This window comes from Littorina saxatilis, linkage group LG8 (genome assembly GCF_037325665.1).
Source record: "Littorina saxatilis isolate snail1 linkage group LG8, US_GU_Lsax_2.0, whole genome shotgun sequence".
NCBI classification, from domain to species: domain Eukaryota; kingdom Metazoa; phylum Mollusca; class Gastropoda; order Littorinimorpha; family Littorinidae; genus Littorina; species Littorina saxatilis.
Window position 1 is genome coordinate 8,646,901 of NC_090252.1, and position 15,000 is coordinate 8,661,900.

Genomic DNA, 15,000 nt, shown 5'->3' on the forward strand with positions numbered 1-15,000 from the left:
GAAGCAGCGTTGAAGGACCTGAATGATTCCAAGTTTGGTGGCGAGAAGCCGTTTCAAACAAAATGTCGGATTGCAGATAAAGACCTGGACTTCTCGAAGACAGACTGCAACTCTTCAAGCAGAAAGCAAGTCAAAGAGAGTCAGAACAGGGGAGATGATCGTTTGACGTCTTTGGACAAGTCAGACTTAACTCCCGTAGAAACCACAGTGGATGGTCATGATGCCTCCTTGCTGAACAAACAGGACGTCTGCAGTCATCAAACAGGTGTTGACAGTCATAGTGACAGTAAAAACAAAGATGACACTGCAGCCGTCAGAGAGAATGTCAGCAAAGAAACAAACCCACAGTCTCTGCGTCCATCAAAACACAGTCGTTGCAAGTACAAGAGAATCGGCGTCAAATACACCATCGCTGCCTGGTGTCTGGTTGTGCTAAACAGCGCGTTAATTGGTGTTATCCTGCTCGTAGACATCTCGCCGGAAGTAGATGAAATAGCGGCGAGCATAACCAACCCTTTCGGCACGTCACTTCCTGCCAAGTTGGTGTCTTTACCCCTCTTATTCCTCAGCTCCGGGGCCTGGATTTTCCCCATCTTTTTCTGCTGCGCTCTGTGCGCTCTGCTTCGCACACGTTTTGAGCAGCTGACGAACACAATCACCTTAGAACTGTCCAAATGCAGGGAGCGGTTCCCGACCGAGTTGGAGTGCTGGAGACATGAGCACCTGAGGCTTAGTCAATGCGTAACTGTGCTGGATCAGATGGTAGGGAAAGTGGTGATGGGAAACTACGCTACCACTTTGCCTCTGTCAGTGTTTATTCTCTTCACCATGGTGGCGGAAGGTGGCGCCAGTGTGGTGGGTGTGATGGCGTATGGGTTCTGGCTGGTGGCTCTCCTAGCCAAATTGCTGCTCATTTCTGTAGCTGCTGCTTCTACGCATGAGACGGTGAGGGTGTGTGTGTATGTGTGTGTGTGTGTGTGTGTGTGTGTGTGTATTTGTGTGTGTGAGTGTGTGTGAGTTATGTGTGTACGTATGTATGTGTGTCAGTGTGTGTGTGTGTGTGTGTGTGTGTCTATAGGCGTGTTTATGTGTCTGAATGTTTGTGTGTCTGTGTGTGTGTGTGTGTGTGTGTGTGTGTGTGTGTGTGTGAGTGTGTGTGCGTGTGTGCGTGTGTGTGTGTGTGTGTGTGTGTGTGTGTGTGTGCACGCGTACGTGTGTGTGTGCGCGCACGCGTACGTGTGTGTTTGTGTAGGTGTGTGAGTGTGTCTGAATGTTTGTGTGATCTGTGTGAGGTATACGTTGTGCATCCAACACATTAATTTTGATTATTTCTGTCGGTATGTATCACTAGTGTCAACGCGAAATTTATTTCGAATGACACAAACAGGGGATCATATGACGGAATAAAAGTAGTTTTCTAAGCACACGACCGTCTGTACACTGAGAAAAATATACCTGTTAACGAAAACTGGCACATCCATGTCCTGACGTAAGCAGTGGAAACAAAAATAGCTTCCTTGGAACGGCGAACAAAAGCAGTGGCCAACAAGAACAGGACAAAAAAGCGTTGACACAAGTGCGATTTTTTCTCCTCCCCCTGCTATTTGATACCCAATTAAAAGCTGGCACTCCCCAAACTTGGTCTAAATATATAAAAGGGTTGCTTACGTCGGCAACATTCCACTACATCACTCCTGCTCAAGTGTTGGCCCAAGCTGAGGGTTAACCTCATTTCGTTTTGAAAAACCTAAACCCATTGGACGTCATTTGCATACAATGGGTAGAGATATTTTGTTGCTGGGGGTGGCAGGTATTTTCACAGTCGACTTTGCCAGTGAATCTTCGTTACGTTTCAACCTACTCTTCCTTTACGACCTGGTAATATAAGGTCATCCTTTTGTGAGGTCATAATTATGTCCACCATTGAGACGTGTGAGTGCATACTTGTGGCACACTGTTTGCAGATGTGATTATGGCCAATGTTAACAATGCAAGTCTTTCTAAAGCTCGGGAATATGCAAGATAAACAGATAATGCAAAGTGTGCAGCCACTGTGAATGGCACGGTGTGTCAATGTTGTAACGTATACGTTTAGATTGAATTTCAATTTACTGTGTGCAGCTTCGTTTGAATGTTTCGTGTCGTGGTCTCACAGGCTCCGATTTGTTGCCTTCAGTTATACATTACAAAATCAAGAAGAATAAGTAGTAGAAAAAGAAGAAGAAAAATAAGGAGAAGAAGAATATCACGACAATCAGACGGAAAGAAAGAAGGAAGGAAGAAAATAGCAAATGTTAAAAAGAAAAAGTCCAGAAACATCTGTAGATAGTTTATCGAAGTTTGAGGCAGTATGTGTGTTCGTGTGAAAATATTAGCTGTTAGCTGTTAGCTGTTAGGTGACGTGAACAAACCAGATATATACCGTGGGGTGTCCCTAACAAGTGTTCTAAGCAAAGTCTATACACACATCCTAAATAAACGTCTTACACACTGGTCAGAAGACGAAAACAAAATGATTGAGGAGCAAGCTGGTTTTCGAGCGGGCTACAGCACAGTTGATCATATTTTTACGTTGTTTGCTGTAGTCCAGAAGCACTTGGCGCGAAACATGAAGCTGTACGTGTCCTTCGTAGATTTTAAAAAAGCGTTTGACTCCGTGAACATAAATGCATTATGGACTGTTTTAAGAACAAAATGGCATTAATGTAAAAATGTTTAAAGCTTTGCAAGGTGTGTATAAGTCAGTACAGGCATGCGTGCGTGAGAAATGTGCGTATTCCGGTTATTTTGATTGCCCGAAAGGAGTGAAACAAGGGTACTTATTGACCCCCTTGATGTTTTCATTTTTCATAATTGTTTCGAATTGTCCAAAAAGGGGAAACACGGTATACAGCTGGTACCCGGCTCCATTGAACTGTTTTTAATGCTTTTTGCGGATGATGTTGTGTTGTTGTCAAACACAGTGACAGGCCTGCAGAACCAGTTGATTAATCTGAAAAAAAGAAGCGGACAGGTTGTCACTCACTGTGAATTTGGATAAAACAAATATCAAGGTTTTTCGTAAAGGAGGGCACTTATCTGCAAATGAAAAATGGATTTACGAGAAAGAAGAACTCAAAGTAACAAATGTACATACATATTTCGGTATGAGGTTTACGACAAAGTTGAGTATCAGAGGTGTTTTAAATGAGTTGAGCACAAAAGCTAAAAGAGGTGTCATGGCGATACAGAAGACCATGCGGAAGTTGAACACAGCAGACCCATGTTTATTTTGGAAAATGTTCGACACACAGATCGAGCCTATATTGACATATGCAGCAGAAGTGTGGGGTTTAGATGAAGCTCAGTCAATAGAAAAGGTTCACACCTTTGCAATAAAACGCTTTTTAGATGTGCCATTACATTCTTCGAACAAAATGGTTTATGGAGAAACTGGTCGCTACCCGCTGCTTATTAGAACAACAATGAAGTGTATAAAGTATTGGATTAAGTTGACCAAGTTGCCTACGACACGCCTTAGCAGGCAGGCTTACGAAATGTTATTGGCACAGTCTGAGGCAGGTAGGGAGAATTGGACAACAAAGGTCAAGAAAGTATTGGCTGAGAATGGATTTGGCTTCGTATGGTTAAGCCAAGGAGTCGGAGAGGCATTTTTTGAGACAATTTAAGGACAGGCTTATTTATTGTTATAAACAGAATTGGCATTCTGAAATAGAAGAAAATGTGAAGTATAAGTGGTTTTATTCCTTCAAATGCGCATTTCAAGCAGAGAAATATGTGTGCATTACGGATAGTTGGAGAAGGGATAATTTTGCAAGATTCAGGCTGAGGACATGTGGTTTATATAGCAATAAACAGTGGTTTGTAATTGATGAACAAGTACAACATTGTTTATGTCCATTGTGTACAGAGAAACCAGAACTATTTTCCCCTTCAAAAACATGGTTTTGCTTTTTAGCCGATCACAAACTGGAACCTTAAAGAGAGAAGAAAGCACCATCCAAACATTTCAAGTTAAGAATAAAACGAGTATTTTATTCATTCGTTCGGCCCGGACGTGAAACACACCTAATTTCGTCTTTGCAGGCGTTGTTTCAGCACGCGTCCCGGACCGCTGCGCGGAAAAGTGACGTCACTCTAGTCTTGGTTTTTTTTACTCAGGACGCGTCCATCTTCTGCGCAAACAGTTTATAGCGGCTTCATTGAGAAGACTTGTGAGCATCTGAGATGGTACCCGACAAAAAACCCTGTAAATCCAGTCCTATCAAAGATTGATTTATTTTTTCTTCAAAAGCTATTTGCAAAATGAACAATCTATATGTCCATAACACATACTTTGATTACAGTGAACTCGACTTAACAGCAAAGACCAATTTCTATCTTCCGTTTTTGCGACGACGACAAATTGCTCCATTTTCCAGTGGGAAAGGCCCCGTCCCGACTGTGTGAGAGGGAAAAAAGAAGGTCACCGTCACTTGTCGTCGTGCTGAGTTGTCGGGCGTCTTCCCCGCAACGTCACTACTAACGCAAGCCAAAGCCAGTGAACCCTGCTCTGTAAAATGTTGGTCCCAGGCACAAAATAATAAAACATCTGCATTGACGAGAAGTATTGGGTCCTGGCAAGTGAATGTACAAGCGAAGAAAGATTCAAGTTACTCCAATGGAACATTTACTCAATATATTCCCCACAAATATTTTATTGCATTAAATAAAGTTAATAGAAAATAGTTTATGTAGTCATTGTAATGAAATGGATTATATTGAACACTTTGTTTGGAAATGTAGAAAAATTACATTGTTTTGAGAAAATGTTAGTAAATGTATATTTTTAAATACGGGAGAAAATATTATATTTTCAGAACAAGATGTAATGTTTGGTTCTTCTCCAGAAGTGCAAACCCCCACAAACAAAATCATTAACCATATTTTGCTCATTTCAAAAATGATACGGTAGGCCTATTGATATAAATGTGATGTTAGGATGTGAACTAGGGTTCAGACGTTTCGGTATTTTGTAAAAGAAAAAATGTAAGTATGCGTGTGTGTGTGTGCGCGCACGCGTGGTTGTGTGTGCGTATGTGTGTGTGTGTGTGTTTTGTGTGTATTGTGTGTGTGTGCGTGTGTGTGTGCGTGCGTGCGTGCGTGCGTGCGTGTCTGTGTGTGTGTAAGTGTGTGTAAGTGTGTGTGTATGTGTGTGTGTGCGTGCGCTCGCGTGTGTGTGTGTGTGCCGTGTGTGTGTGCCGTGTGTGTGTGTGTATGTGTGTGTGTGTGTGTGTGTGTGTATGTGTTTGTTTGTGTGTGCGTGTGTGTGTGTGAGTGTTTGTATGTGTGTGCATGGGTGCGTGCGTGTGTGTGTGTGTGTGTGTGTGCGTGCGTGTGTGTGTGTGTGCGTTTGTGTGTGTGTGTGTGTGTGCGTGTGTGTGTTTCTGTGTATTTGTATGTTTGTGTGTTCTGTGTGTGTGTGTGTGTTATGTGTGTATGTGTGTGTGTGTGTGTGTGTTATGTGTGTGTGTTATGTGTGTGTGTGTGTGTGTGTGTGTGTGTGTGTGTGTGTGTGTGTGTGTAAAATGGGAAAATGACGATAGTGATGCTACAAATGTTAACACCTGTCCATCAATGTCATGCAAGACCTCGTGACAAAAGTAAACGTTCAGTTGTTGTTGTTGATGCTCTTTGTTTGTTCCAGTCTCGTTTTCAGTGAAAAATAGAGACACCAAGTCTGTCCATATATTGTTATGATTTTCGGTAAAGGTAAAGCATGTTGTAATATTCAATAGAATTAAGAAAAGAAAACAAGAGAAAGAAATATAATTGACTGTTGTGCTTAAATGGATTCTTTTTGATAAAGGGAGAACCTGATCAATGTACAGTACCCGGCGAAAGAAACGCAACTCATTCGCGCCCACTGTTGCAAGTGATTTTTTGTCATTTTCAAATTGACGTAAAATATGAACCAGATAAGGTACATCAAAAAGGAAGACAGATTTGTGGAGTATATTTTACTGGCTGTACGTAGTGCATATTATTTAATCGTTTTCTTTTCTTTACCTTTTCATAAACTGTGTTATACAGGGTTGGGGTCAATCGGGTAGTGATTGCAGGCGAGCGTGTCACTTCGGCACGCTACAAAAATCGTAAAAATGCATATGTTTCAAGCAGGCAAAGACAGTTGTGGAGGAAATTCATCTCTCAACACGATCATTTTATTAGAATTATTCGCCAAAGCGTGACACGTTCGCCTGCAATCACGACTCGATTGACCCCTACCCTGTAAAATACAGTTTATGAAAAGATAAAACAATAAAACGATTAAATAATATCACGAATGGTACAGCCAGTAAAATATTCTCCACGAATCTGTTTTCCTTTTTGATGTACCTTATCTGGTTCATATGTTACGACAATTTGAAAATGACGAAAAATCACTTGGAACAGTGGGCACGAATGAGTTGCGTTTCTTTCGCCGGGTAATGTACATCAGTGCAATGTATTTAATGTGTGTTTATATTGCATAATCATCATACATGCTGCAGACACATTTTCCATTGCACATAGGCCTACACATGTGTGTGTGTGTGGTGTGTGTGTTTGGGTTTGCCTGTTTGTGTGTGTCAGTGTGTGTGTGGGTGTGTGAGTGAGTGTGCGTGCGTGGGTGCATGTGCGCGTGTGTGTGTGTGTGTGTGGGTGTGAGTACACCGAAAACAGCACTCGTGAGCCGAAGAATGAGGTCATTGCAGTGTCCTTTCTGCACGGACTTCACCCTCATCCCCCTATCACACCTCTCTGGCGTGTCAGTGGAGTACAATTAAAACAGCCCGAGGCGTGCTTGGAAGTGTAACCCCCACCAAAATTAGGTACTTGGATTTTGGTAGGTTACAGAGTTACAGAGACTGATCAGTCTAGGAAGGAACAGTCTAGGGGAAGCAACTCATGTTCAGGCTGAAAAGTGCTTCCGTCGCAGTTATTTCCCTTGACCAACTATACGGCCTTGACTATCGGTCAGTAACCTTGCCTACAAGATATAGGTCGGGGTGCATAAGGTTAGGCGATTGTTCCAGACATTGGTGCAAGGATATGTCTGTAAATTCCCGCCTGGAGGACCCACTTACTTTGTGAAAATTTGCTAAAAGGAAATAGTTCCTATGATTTTTGATAAATTAGTTATTAAATTCTACACCCACTAACATGTTAATAGGATATTGTACATTTGCTGGTAATTAGAATTCATACTGCTGAGATAAAAAGTTTTATAATGCAGGAAGAGAGAAGTGCTGAAAATAATCTCTCTGGTACTTCATTTTCTCTTTCTTTACCACTTGGAGTTCTTAGAGGAAGGACCTATTTTGTTGCTTGGAGATTGTTGAGTCCTAAAACTTTCCTAAACCAGGTATGTGCAAGTTTTACTTCTACATTTTTTATTATAAGGATTTTGTTAGGATGATAAAAGTGATTTTATAAGTTTTGAATAATTAATCTTGTCGAAATAATTGTTTTTTGAATACTTGTGTTTTATGCATGTGAAAAAGAAACTGAGTTTTGTCATTGTTTTTTTTTATTATGTTTTGTAATAGTTTGATATTTTTCTTGAGCATAACTTGTTACAAAGTTATTTTTGTGGCGAAAGGAAATGCTGGGGATGTGAAGTGTGTTTGTGGATGAAGGATGGGCTTCACTGATGCATAAGCTACGTGGCAAGTGTATACCCATGGGCCATCGGGGATCCAGTGTGGGTAGATTGGATTATGGGCCTTGCCCAGACAGGAAGTGTGGAACAATAACAATAATGGCTGCCCCCATGGTAACCAAAACGAAACTAGTTTTCTGAATGTAATTGGACATCTTTTATTTGTCTAATGTTCTTTGATTGTAAGTTTGTTTTACACTGTTTGTTACTGGAGAATGTTGTACATTGTGGATCGGGATTACAAAAAAGGTTCAACCCATGTGGATGCTGATGCTCTGTCGCGGCTTGCGACTGGACCTCTGGAAGAGGATGAAGACTACCAGCAGACTATAGAGAAAATGCAGTTTCTCATAGACAAAGCTCAACAGTCGGAGTCTAGTAGTAACAAAGTTCAGACAGACAGTGTAACAGTACAGCACTCCACCATCCAGGCCATTTTTCAGTCGAAGGGAGTACACGCTACGGTTATTAGCAACAGACAGAAAGTACAGGAAAAGACCGGAAAGTTAACGGCGAATATGGAAGGAGAGTCGACGCCAGACTTTCTGCTACCAGCGGCTGGTCAGTCGGTGATGGACCCGGGCAAAATACCTGATGACATTTTAGACCCGGTGGGGAACAGGCCACCTGCACCGACATCCGTAGAGTGGGGAAGGAAACAAAGAGCAGACAAGGAACTGAGCATTGTCATCGATCACATCAACAAGGGGCGGAAGATTGAGCCATCTGTTGGTAAGTCACGCGAACTGTTTGTCTACGCGAGAGAGCAGAAAAAGCTTGTGATGGTAGAAGGAGTGTTGTATCGCTCGACTGTAGATGAGAAGGGTACGCACAGATTGCAACTTGTCATTCCCGCGTCTCATCGTGCAGACGCCATGAAGGGAGTGCATGACGACCTATACCATACTCACCTAGACGACGCACTGCGACAGGCACGGATGCGGTTCTTTTGGCCGTTCATGGCCAGGGATCTAGAGAGAAAGGTTAAACATTGTAGTAGATGTGTTATGCGAGGGGCTCACCAGCAAAAAGCACCCATGAACAGCATTGAAACTACATTTCCGTTAGAACTTTTATCTATAGATTACCTGACCATTGAGGCGAAAGGACAGAAAGTGAACATACTAGTGATCATGGACCATTTCACAAAGTTCTCGCAGGCCATAATCACGAAGGATCAAACTGCAAAGTCTGTGGCGAAGGCGTTGTGGGATGACTTTTTCATGACGTACGGGTTTCCAAGTCGAATCCTGTCGGATCAAGGGCGTGACTTTGAGTCAAAATTAGTTAAGGAAATGTGTAGTTTGGCAGGGACAACCAAGTGTAGGACCACGCCCTATCATCCATCGGGCAACCCTGTAGAAAGATGGAACCGTACCCTCATCGGCATGCTGCGCAGTCTGAATCTGGCCCAAAAGCAAGACTGGAGGAAACACCTGAGGTCTGTGGTGCATGCCTACAATGCCAGAGTGCACGAGAGCACGGGGTATAGCCCCTACTACCTCTTTTTTGGCCGTCACCCAAGACTCCCTGTTGACCTGGCTTTTGGGTTAGATCTTGGCAAGAAGCAAGGGGGTACTACCAGGCAGTACATCCAGGGGATGAAAAAGAGCTTGGAGTCAGCATACACAAGTGCCAAGACCGCGATGGAAAAGGCTGCTAACAAAAACAAGGTGCGTTATGATGTAAGGGGAACATGCAGCAGACCTGGAACCTGGTGACCGCTGCCTAGTCAGGAAAGTCGGACATCAGCTAAGGACAAAAGTGGATGATAGGTGGGAGCCGGACATTTATAAGGTGTTGTCGAGGAAGGAGGAGCTCCCTGTGTACACCATGCAACGAGAAGATGGCTGTGGCCCGGTCAGGACGCTGCATCGGAATCTCTTGTTGCCGATTGGAGCACTTGATTGGCCAGAGACAACAGGATGTGCTCCGACAAAGAGCGAGAAAACTCACCCTACAAAGACACTGGAAACAGTACAGAAACAAGTGTTGGAGGAAGACAGCGATCAGGATCAGGAGACCACTTTCCTAGTGAGGATCACGCAGGGAGTTGATCCCCGACTGTATGTATCGGCGGCCGAGTTTGTTCCAGAGGAACCAGCTGAAATTTTAGGGCCGGTCATTCAGGCCCCCGAAAAAGGACCTGAGGAGGAAAGGGAGGATGAACCAGAGGTGGGAACAACAGTTGGTGAAGGACAAGAAACCTCATCTGAAGAAACCTCATCTGACGATCAGGAAGATGCGTCATCGGAAGAGTCTGGTACGAATGAAGAAACAGAAACAGAGGAAGATTCTCCTGTTGGGCCACCCCCACTCAGACGTTCAACTCGAAGAAGACGACCAGTTCAGAAGCTGAACTTATGTCACCGTGTAGGCCTGAAACGCCTAGTAAACTGTCGATTGTCCGAGGTAGTAACTCAGTCGTTAGTCACGCTACAGGACATATCCGTGTCAGACAGTGTTGCCAGAGAGATAGAGGATGCTCTTCGAGCAGTTATATTCTTGTGTTCATGAAAATGTTTTGACTGGTGTTTGGTGTAATGCTTTTTTCTAATTTTCTGTTTTGTCAAGCAGAGTTTGACGATTGATGTTTGCGGAGTTAGTTGTATCCTTGATCAAATATTTTGCGTATGTGAACAAATACTCATGTGAATATTGCGAATATTTTGCTTTTCGAGTCTCAAGAGAACTATTGAGTGCTATGATTGTTTTTGTATTTTTGAGAAAAAAAATCTACATGTCATGCTTGTGCGCTTTCAGCTTTTCGGTCATGAGCATATGTGTCGATGATTTTTATGTTGAGATTTTTTGCAGTCTTACTTAACTTTACTTGCTTATTGTAAGTTTGTTGAACAGTGAGATTTGCTGAGACTGGCCATTTTTTATTTCAGAAGAATTATTCCTTTTGATGAAACTAAGATTTTGATGGTGCTATGAGTGTGGTTTTTGGAGAGTAGCCAGTTGTTGTGACTGCTAGTTGCGACAGAGTTTTGGTGCTACGATGAGTTAACAAAAGATTTGTTTTCTCCAGATGTGGGGGATGTATTCTCAGGGAGGAGAGTATGATGACTCGCAGTTATGTTGTGTTTTGTATTGTGTTTAGTATGTTGCGAACACTGGTTCTATGTAAAAATGTTGTGAGTATGTCAGATTTTTGGCGTATGTTCCACGTTTTGCTATATGAGAGAACTTCTTCTTTGATTTTTGTGTTTTTTGATTTTTGTGTTTTGTCGTTCGGAATTTGGTTCCGAGAATGGGCGTTTCAGTATTTGCTTAAAATTCAAAATAGGGTATTTTGATTTTTTCTTTTTTGGAGGGGTATGTGTAACCCCCACCAAAATTAGGTACTTGAATTTTGGTAGGTTACAGAGTTACAGAGACTGATCAGTCTAGGGGAAGCAACTCATGTTCAGGCTGAAAAGTGCTTCCGTTGCAGTTATTTCCCTTGACCAACTATACGGCCTTGACTATCGGTCAGTAACCTTGCCTACAAGATATAGGTCGGGGTGCATAAGGTTAGGCCATTGGTGCAAGGATATGTCTGTAAATTCCCGCCTGGAGGACCCACTTACTTTGTGAAAATTCGCTAAAAGGAAATAGTTCCTATGATTTTTGATAAATTAGTTATTAAATTTTACACCCACTAACATGTTAATAGAATATTGTACATTTGCTGGTAATTAGAATTCATACTGCTGAGATAAAAAGTTTTATAATGCAGGAAGAGAGAAGTGCTGAAAATAATCTCTCTGGTACTTCATTTTCTCTTTCTTTACCACTTGGAGTTCTTAGAGGAAGGACCTATTTTGTTGCTTGGAGATTGTTGAGTCCTAAAACTTTCCTAAACCAGGTATGTGCAAGTTTTACTTCTACATTTTTTATTATAAGGATTTTGTTAGGATGATAAAAGTGATTTTATAAGTTTCGAATAATTAATCTTGTTGAAATAATTGTTTTTTCTGAATACTTGTGTTTTATGCATGTGAAAAAGAAACTGAGTTTTGTCATTGTTTTTTTCTATTCTTATGTTTTGTAATAGTTTGATATTTTTCTTGAGCATAACTTGTTACAAAGTTATTTTTGTGGCGAAAGGAAATGCTGGGGATGTGAAGTGTGTTTGTGGATGAAGGATGGGCTTCACTGATGCATAAGCTACGTGGCAAGTGTATACCCATGGGCCATCGGGGATCCAGTGTGGGTAGATTGGATTATGGGCCTTGCCCAGACCGGAAGTGTGGAACAATAACAATAATGGCTGCCCCCATGGTAACCAAAACGAAACTAGTTTTCTGAATGTAACTGGACATCTTTTATTTGTCTAATGTTCTTTGATTGTAAGTTTGTTTTACACTGTTTGTTACTGGAGAATGTTGTACATTGTGGATCGGGATTATGGAGGAATTGTCACACTGGGATTTGGGAATGACTGAGTGATAGTCGAAGAAAAGAGGAAAAAGGATGGATTTGGGGAAACAGTATCAGGCTTTGAATTGTTGGAGACAACTTCGATTGCTGGTACTAATGAGCTGCGTCAGTTCATTAATAGTGATGTCTATATGTTTACCAAGTAGCTAAATCAGCAACTTTGATCAGGTAAACAATAAGATTGATCTGAAAAGGACACTTTTTGAGGAGTTATGTTTTTCATCTAAGATGGGAACATTTGTGTGACTGGGAGATTCCTTTTGTTTCTTATGAAGAGACACTTTGCCCTCCATGTATATATTCTGATTTTATATGTTTGGTTGGAGAGAGAAATTGGTGACTGTGTTTGAAACTGACTTAGTTATATTTGTGGATCATGTTTTGATGATTGTATTTTGATTTCAGGATTGCGGACTAAATTTTCCTCCATTCTAGTAAAACTCTTTTCTTCCGATTTATTCGTCCAACTTTGTACCGAATTGTGATTTTATATTTGGGATAGTTCTTTTACGTTAAGTTGAAATTTTAGTATTGAAATCTTTTTACTCGTAAGATGTAGTTGGAATTTTGAGACCAAAATTGCTTATTTTTTATTCACTGCTGAATACTCCTTGTATTTTTGGTTCGAGAAGATTGTGCTTTGTGTCTGTGGCAAAGAAGATTTGAATTTGATTAATAAATTTGTAGTCACCTAAGAAATGTGGTGTTTGAGAACAGTCCAGACTGGTGTGTGACAGTGTGTGTGTTGCTGCTGTATTGTTCTGTGTTTAGTTAGGTTACATTTCCCCGCCCGAACTCACCCCGTAACCAACTCCTTTGTGTTAACTCTAGGCGATAGAGATTAGGCCTCGCTAGATTTATAGAAAAGACAAAGGGGGGTTACAGAAGCAACAACTAATAAACGAAAGCACGTGTAGAAGTTTGTAGGAAGAGTTACTTTCCTTGTTTTACAGCTATTTGAACGAGAAAAGGACACGTCTATTCGCAGTATATTCCACTTAAACACGTTATTGTTAATGAACAATATAATGTACATACTTCATGATATATAATTAACATGTAAAACAGTCCAGGAGATTACATTTTAAAATATTACTTTGAAACTTACCACTCTAGGTCTTGTTCTAAACTTTTTATAATTCCCTTTCTAAACATTGGCGAATCGTTTTTGCGATCTTAACATATTAATGTAGGAAGGCACAATTCTTAACCTTTTGCTGCATACAAGAGAGGTGTTACATTAGTAACCCATCTCCGCAAATAAAACAAATACGGGCATGATGTTACTTTAGGTACACACTCTCAACTATGACGGCTTACTAGTGCCAAAACCTCATAATTATAATTATCAAGGGAAAATTACTAATTTTCCCTTGATAATTACCATTTTCACGTGTTTATTACTAATTTTCCCGGGAAAATTACTAATTTTCCCGGAATAATTACTAACTTTCACCTGTTAATTACTAATTTTTAGTTTTGGCGCACTTCCTGACGGATTGCTAGTGCCAAAACTAAAAATTAGTAGATTTCCCATGAAAATGAGTAACTAACAGGTGAAAACAGTAACTGACAGCGTTAATTAGTAATCATCACGTGATAATGGGTAACCCCAGGTTTTGGCACTAGTAATCCGTCATACTCAATGCTACACAGGAACGTGCTCATTTGAAAACTGCAGAGCAATCGTAACAATTGTGTAAGGGGAGGCTGCAATGTATTGTGAATGTTGCTTAAATAGAATAAGACCCAAATTATGTTCTTTGTGGATGTTGTGGTGTGCGTACACACACCAACACACTCATAAAAAGTGAAAGTCGTGCAAGGGGACTGTTCCTCAATGAACCTAGTGGTTCACAAGCTCAACTTCCACCCCCCCTCCCCCCAAGCCACCCCCGCAAACCCCTATCAACAGATCCAATGACACACACGCACACACACACACACACACACACACACACACACACACACACACACACACACACACGCACACACACACACACACACACACACACACACACATCGCTACGGCTACTTGTTAGAGGAATGAGAAAAATGTAGTCGAAACTATTTTGTAGGTGTGTTGGTTTTGTTAGTTGGATCTGTTGATGACAGATGCGAGGCGAAGTGCCAAACACTTTGCAAATATTTTACAGTCCGTATTTGTTAACGAAATTGGTCTCCAATTAATGAGGCTGTCCCGTGGTAAATCCCTTCCTTTGTGGAGTAAGGAAATAACTGCTTTTTTTGTGTAGTCGACATCTCACTGACTTGAAAGGAGGTTTGTAGAGAATTGAAAATCATCGTCTTTAGCCTCGGCCAAAAACACTTAATGAAACTAGCTGTAAGCCCGTCTAAACCAATGATCCGTTCCTTAATGACTGTAACGCTCTGGTAAGTTCTTCAAAAGTAAATTCACGGTCCATGTCAACTTTCTGCTCCTTTGGTAACTGTGGTATATTTAATATAACAATTTCACGTTCAGCTTTACTTTCGTCAAAAAATCTTCTTCTTTTTAAATTCATCATGGTAAAATTGTAGCTGTTTCATTATTTATTCTTGTGTTATATCATATTTCCAGAGTCGTCCCTTAATTTGTTCATTAGCGTGAAGTTTGCTCTTTTCAAGATTAATAACATAGCGAGTATTCTTCTTGGCCTGTTCAATAAATCTTTCTTGAGATCTTGTGCACTTTTGGCTTCTTGACTATTAATATTTCAAGTTTGTGTTTTAAATTTTCTCTGTATGTTAAAAAATCCTGATTATGTATGTCAGTTGACAAATTCTTATCTATTTCGTTAAGTTGCTTTTGCAACATATATTTATTATCAGTGTTTAGCTTAAATGTTCATTTTTTACTAAATCGTATCACGGTATGCAAAATTCCC

The 15,000-nt window shown here is 41.0% G+C and overlaps 2 protein-coding genes and 1 long non-coding RNA gene across 4 annotated transcripts in view; 1 reads left to right on the top strand and 2 right to left on the bottom strand.

The window, feature by feature from the left end:
- The window catches only part of LOC138972705 (uncharacterized), a 6,697-nt gene extending 1,563 nt beyond the window's left edge, over positions 1-5,134 (top strand). Inside the window, exons 1-2 of one of the 2 annotated variants that reach the window (XM_070345364.1) lie at positions 1-945; positions 4,422-5,133. The exon at positions 1-945 is cut by the window's left edge and continues 1,563 nt beyond it. In XM_070345364.1, the coding sequence (XP_070201465.1) occupies positions 1-945; positions 4,422-4,490 (1,014 nt within the window). In that variant the 3' untranslated portion in view covers positions 4,491-5,133. Of the gene's footprint in view, positions 946-4,346 lie in introns of both variants that reach the window. The other variant, XM_070345365.1, reaches the window with a different exon arrangement.
- The window catches only part of LOC138972712 (uncharacterized), a 320,338-nt gene that overhangs the window by 102,658 nt on the left and 202,680 nt on the right, over positions 1-15,000 (bottom strand). The window lies entirely within an intron of this gene.
- LOC138972706 (uncharacterized) overlaps positions 2,978-15,000 on the bottom strand; it is an 80,419-nt gene continuing 68,396 nt past the window's right edge. The window contains exon 4 of the long non-coding RNA XR_011457720.1: positions 2,978-2,992. This is a non-coding gene — a long non-coding RNA (uncharacterized lncRNA). The remainder of the gene's footprint in view (positions 2,993-15,000) is intronic.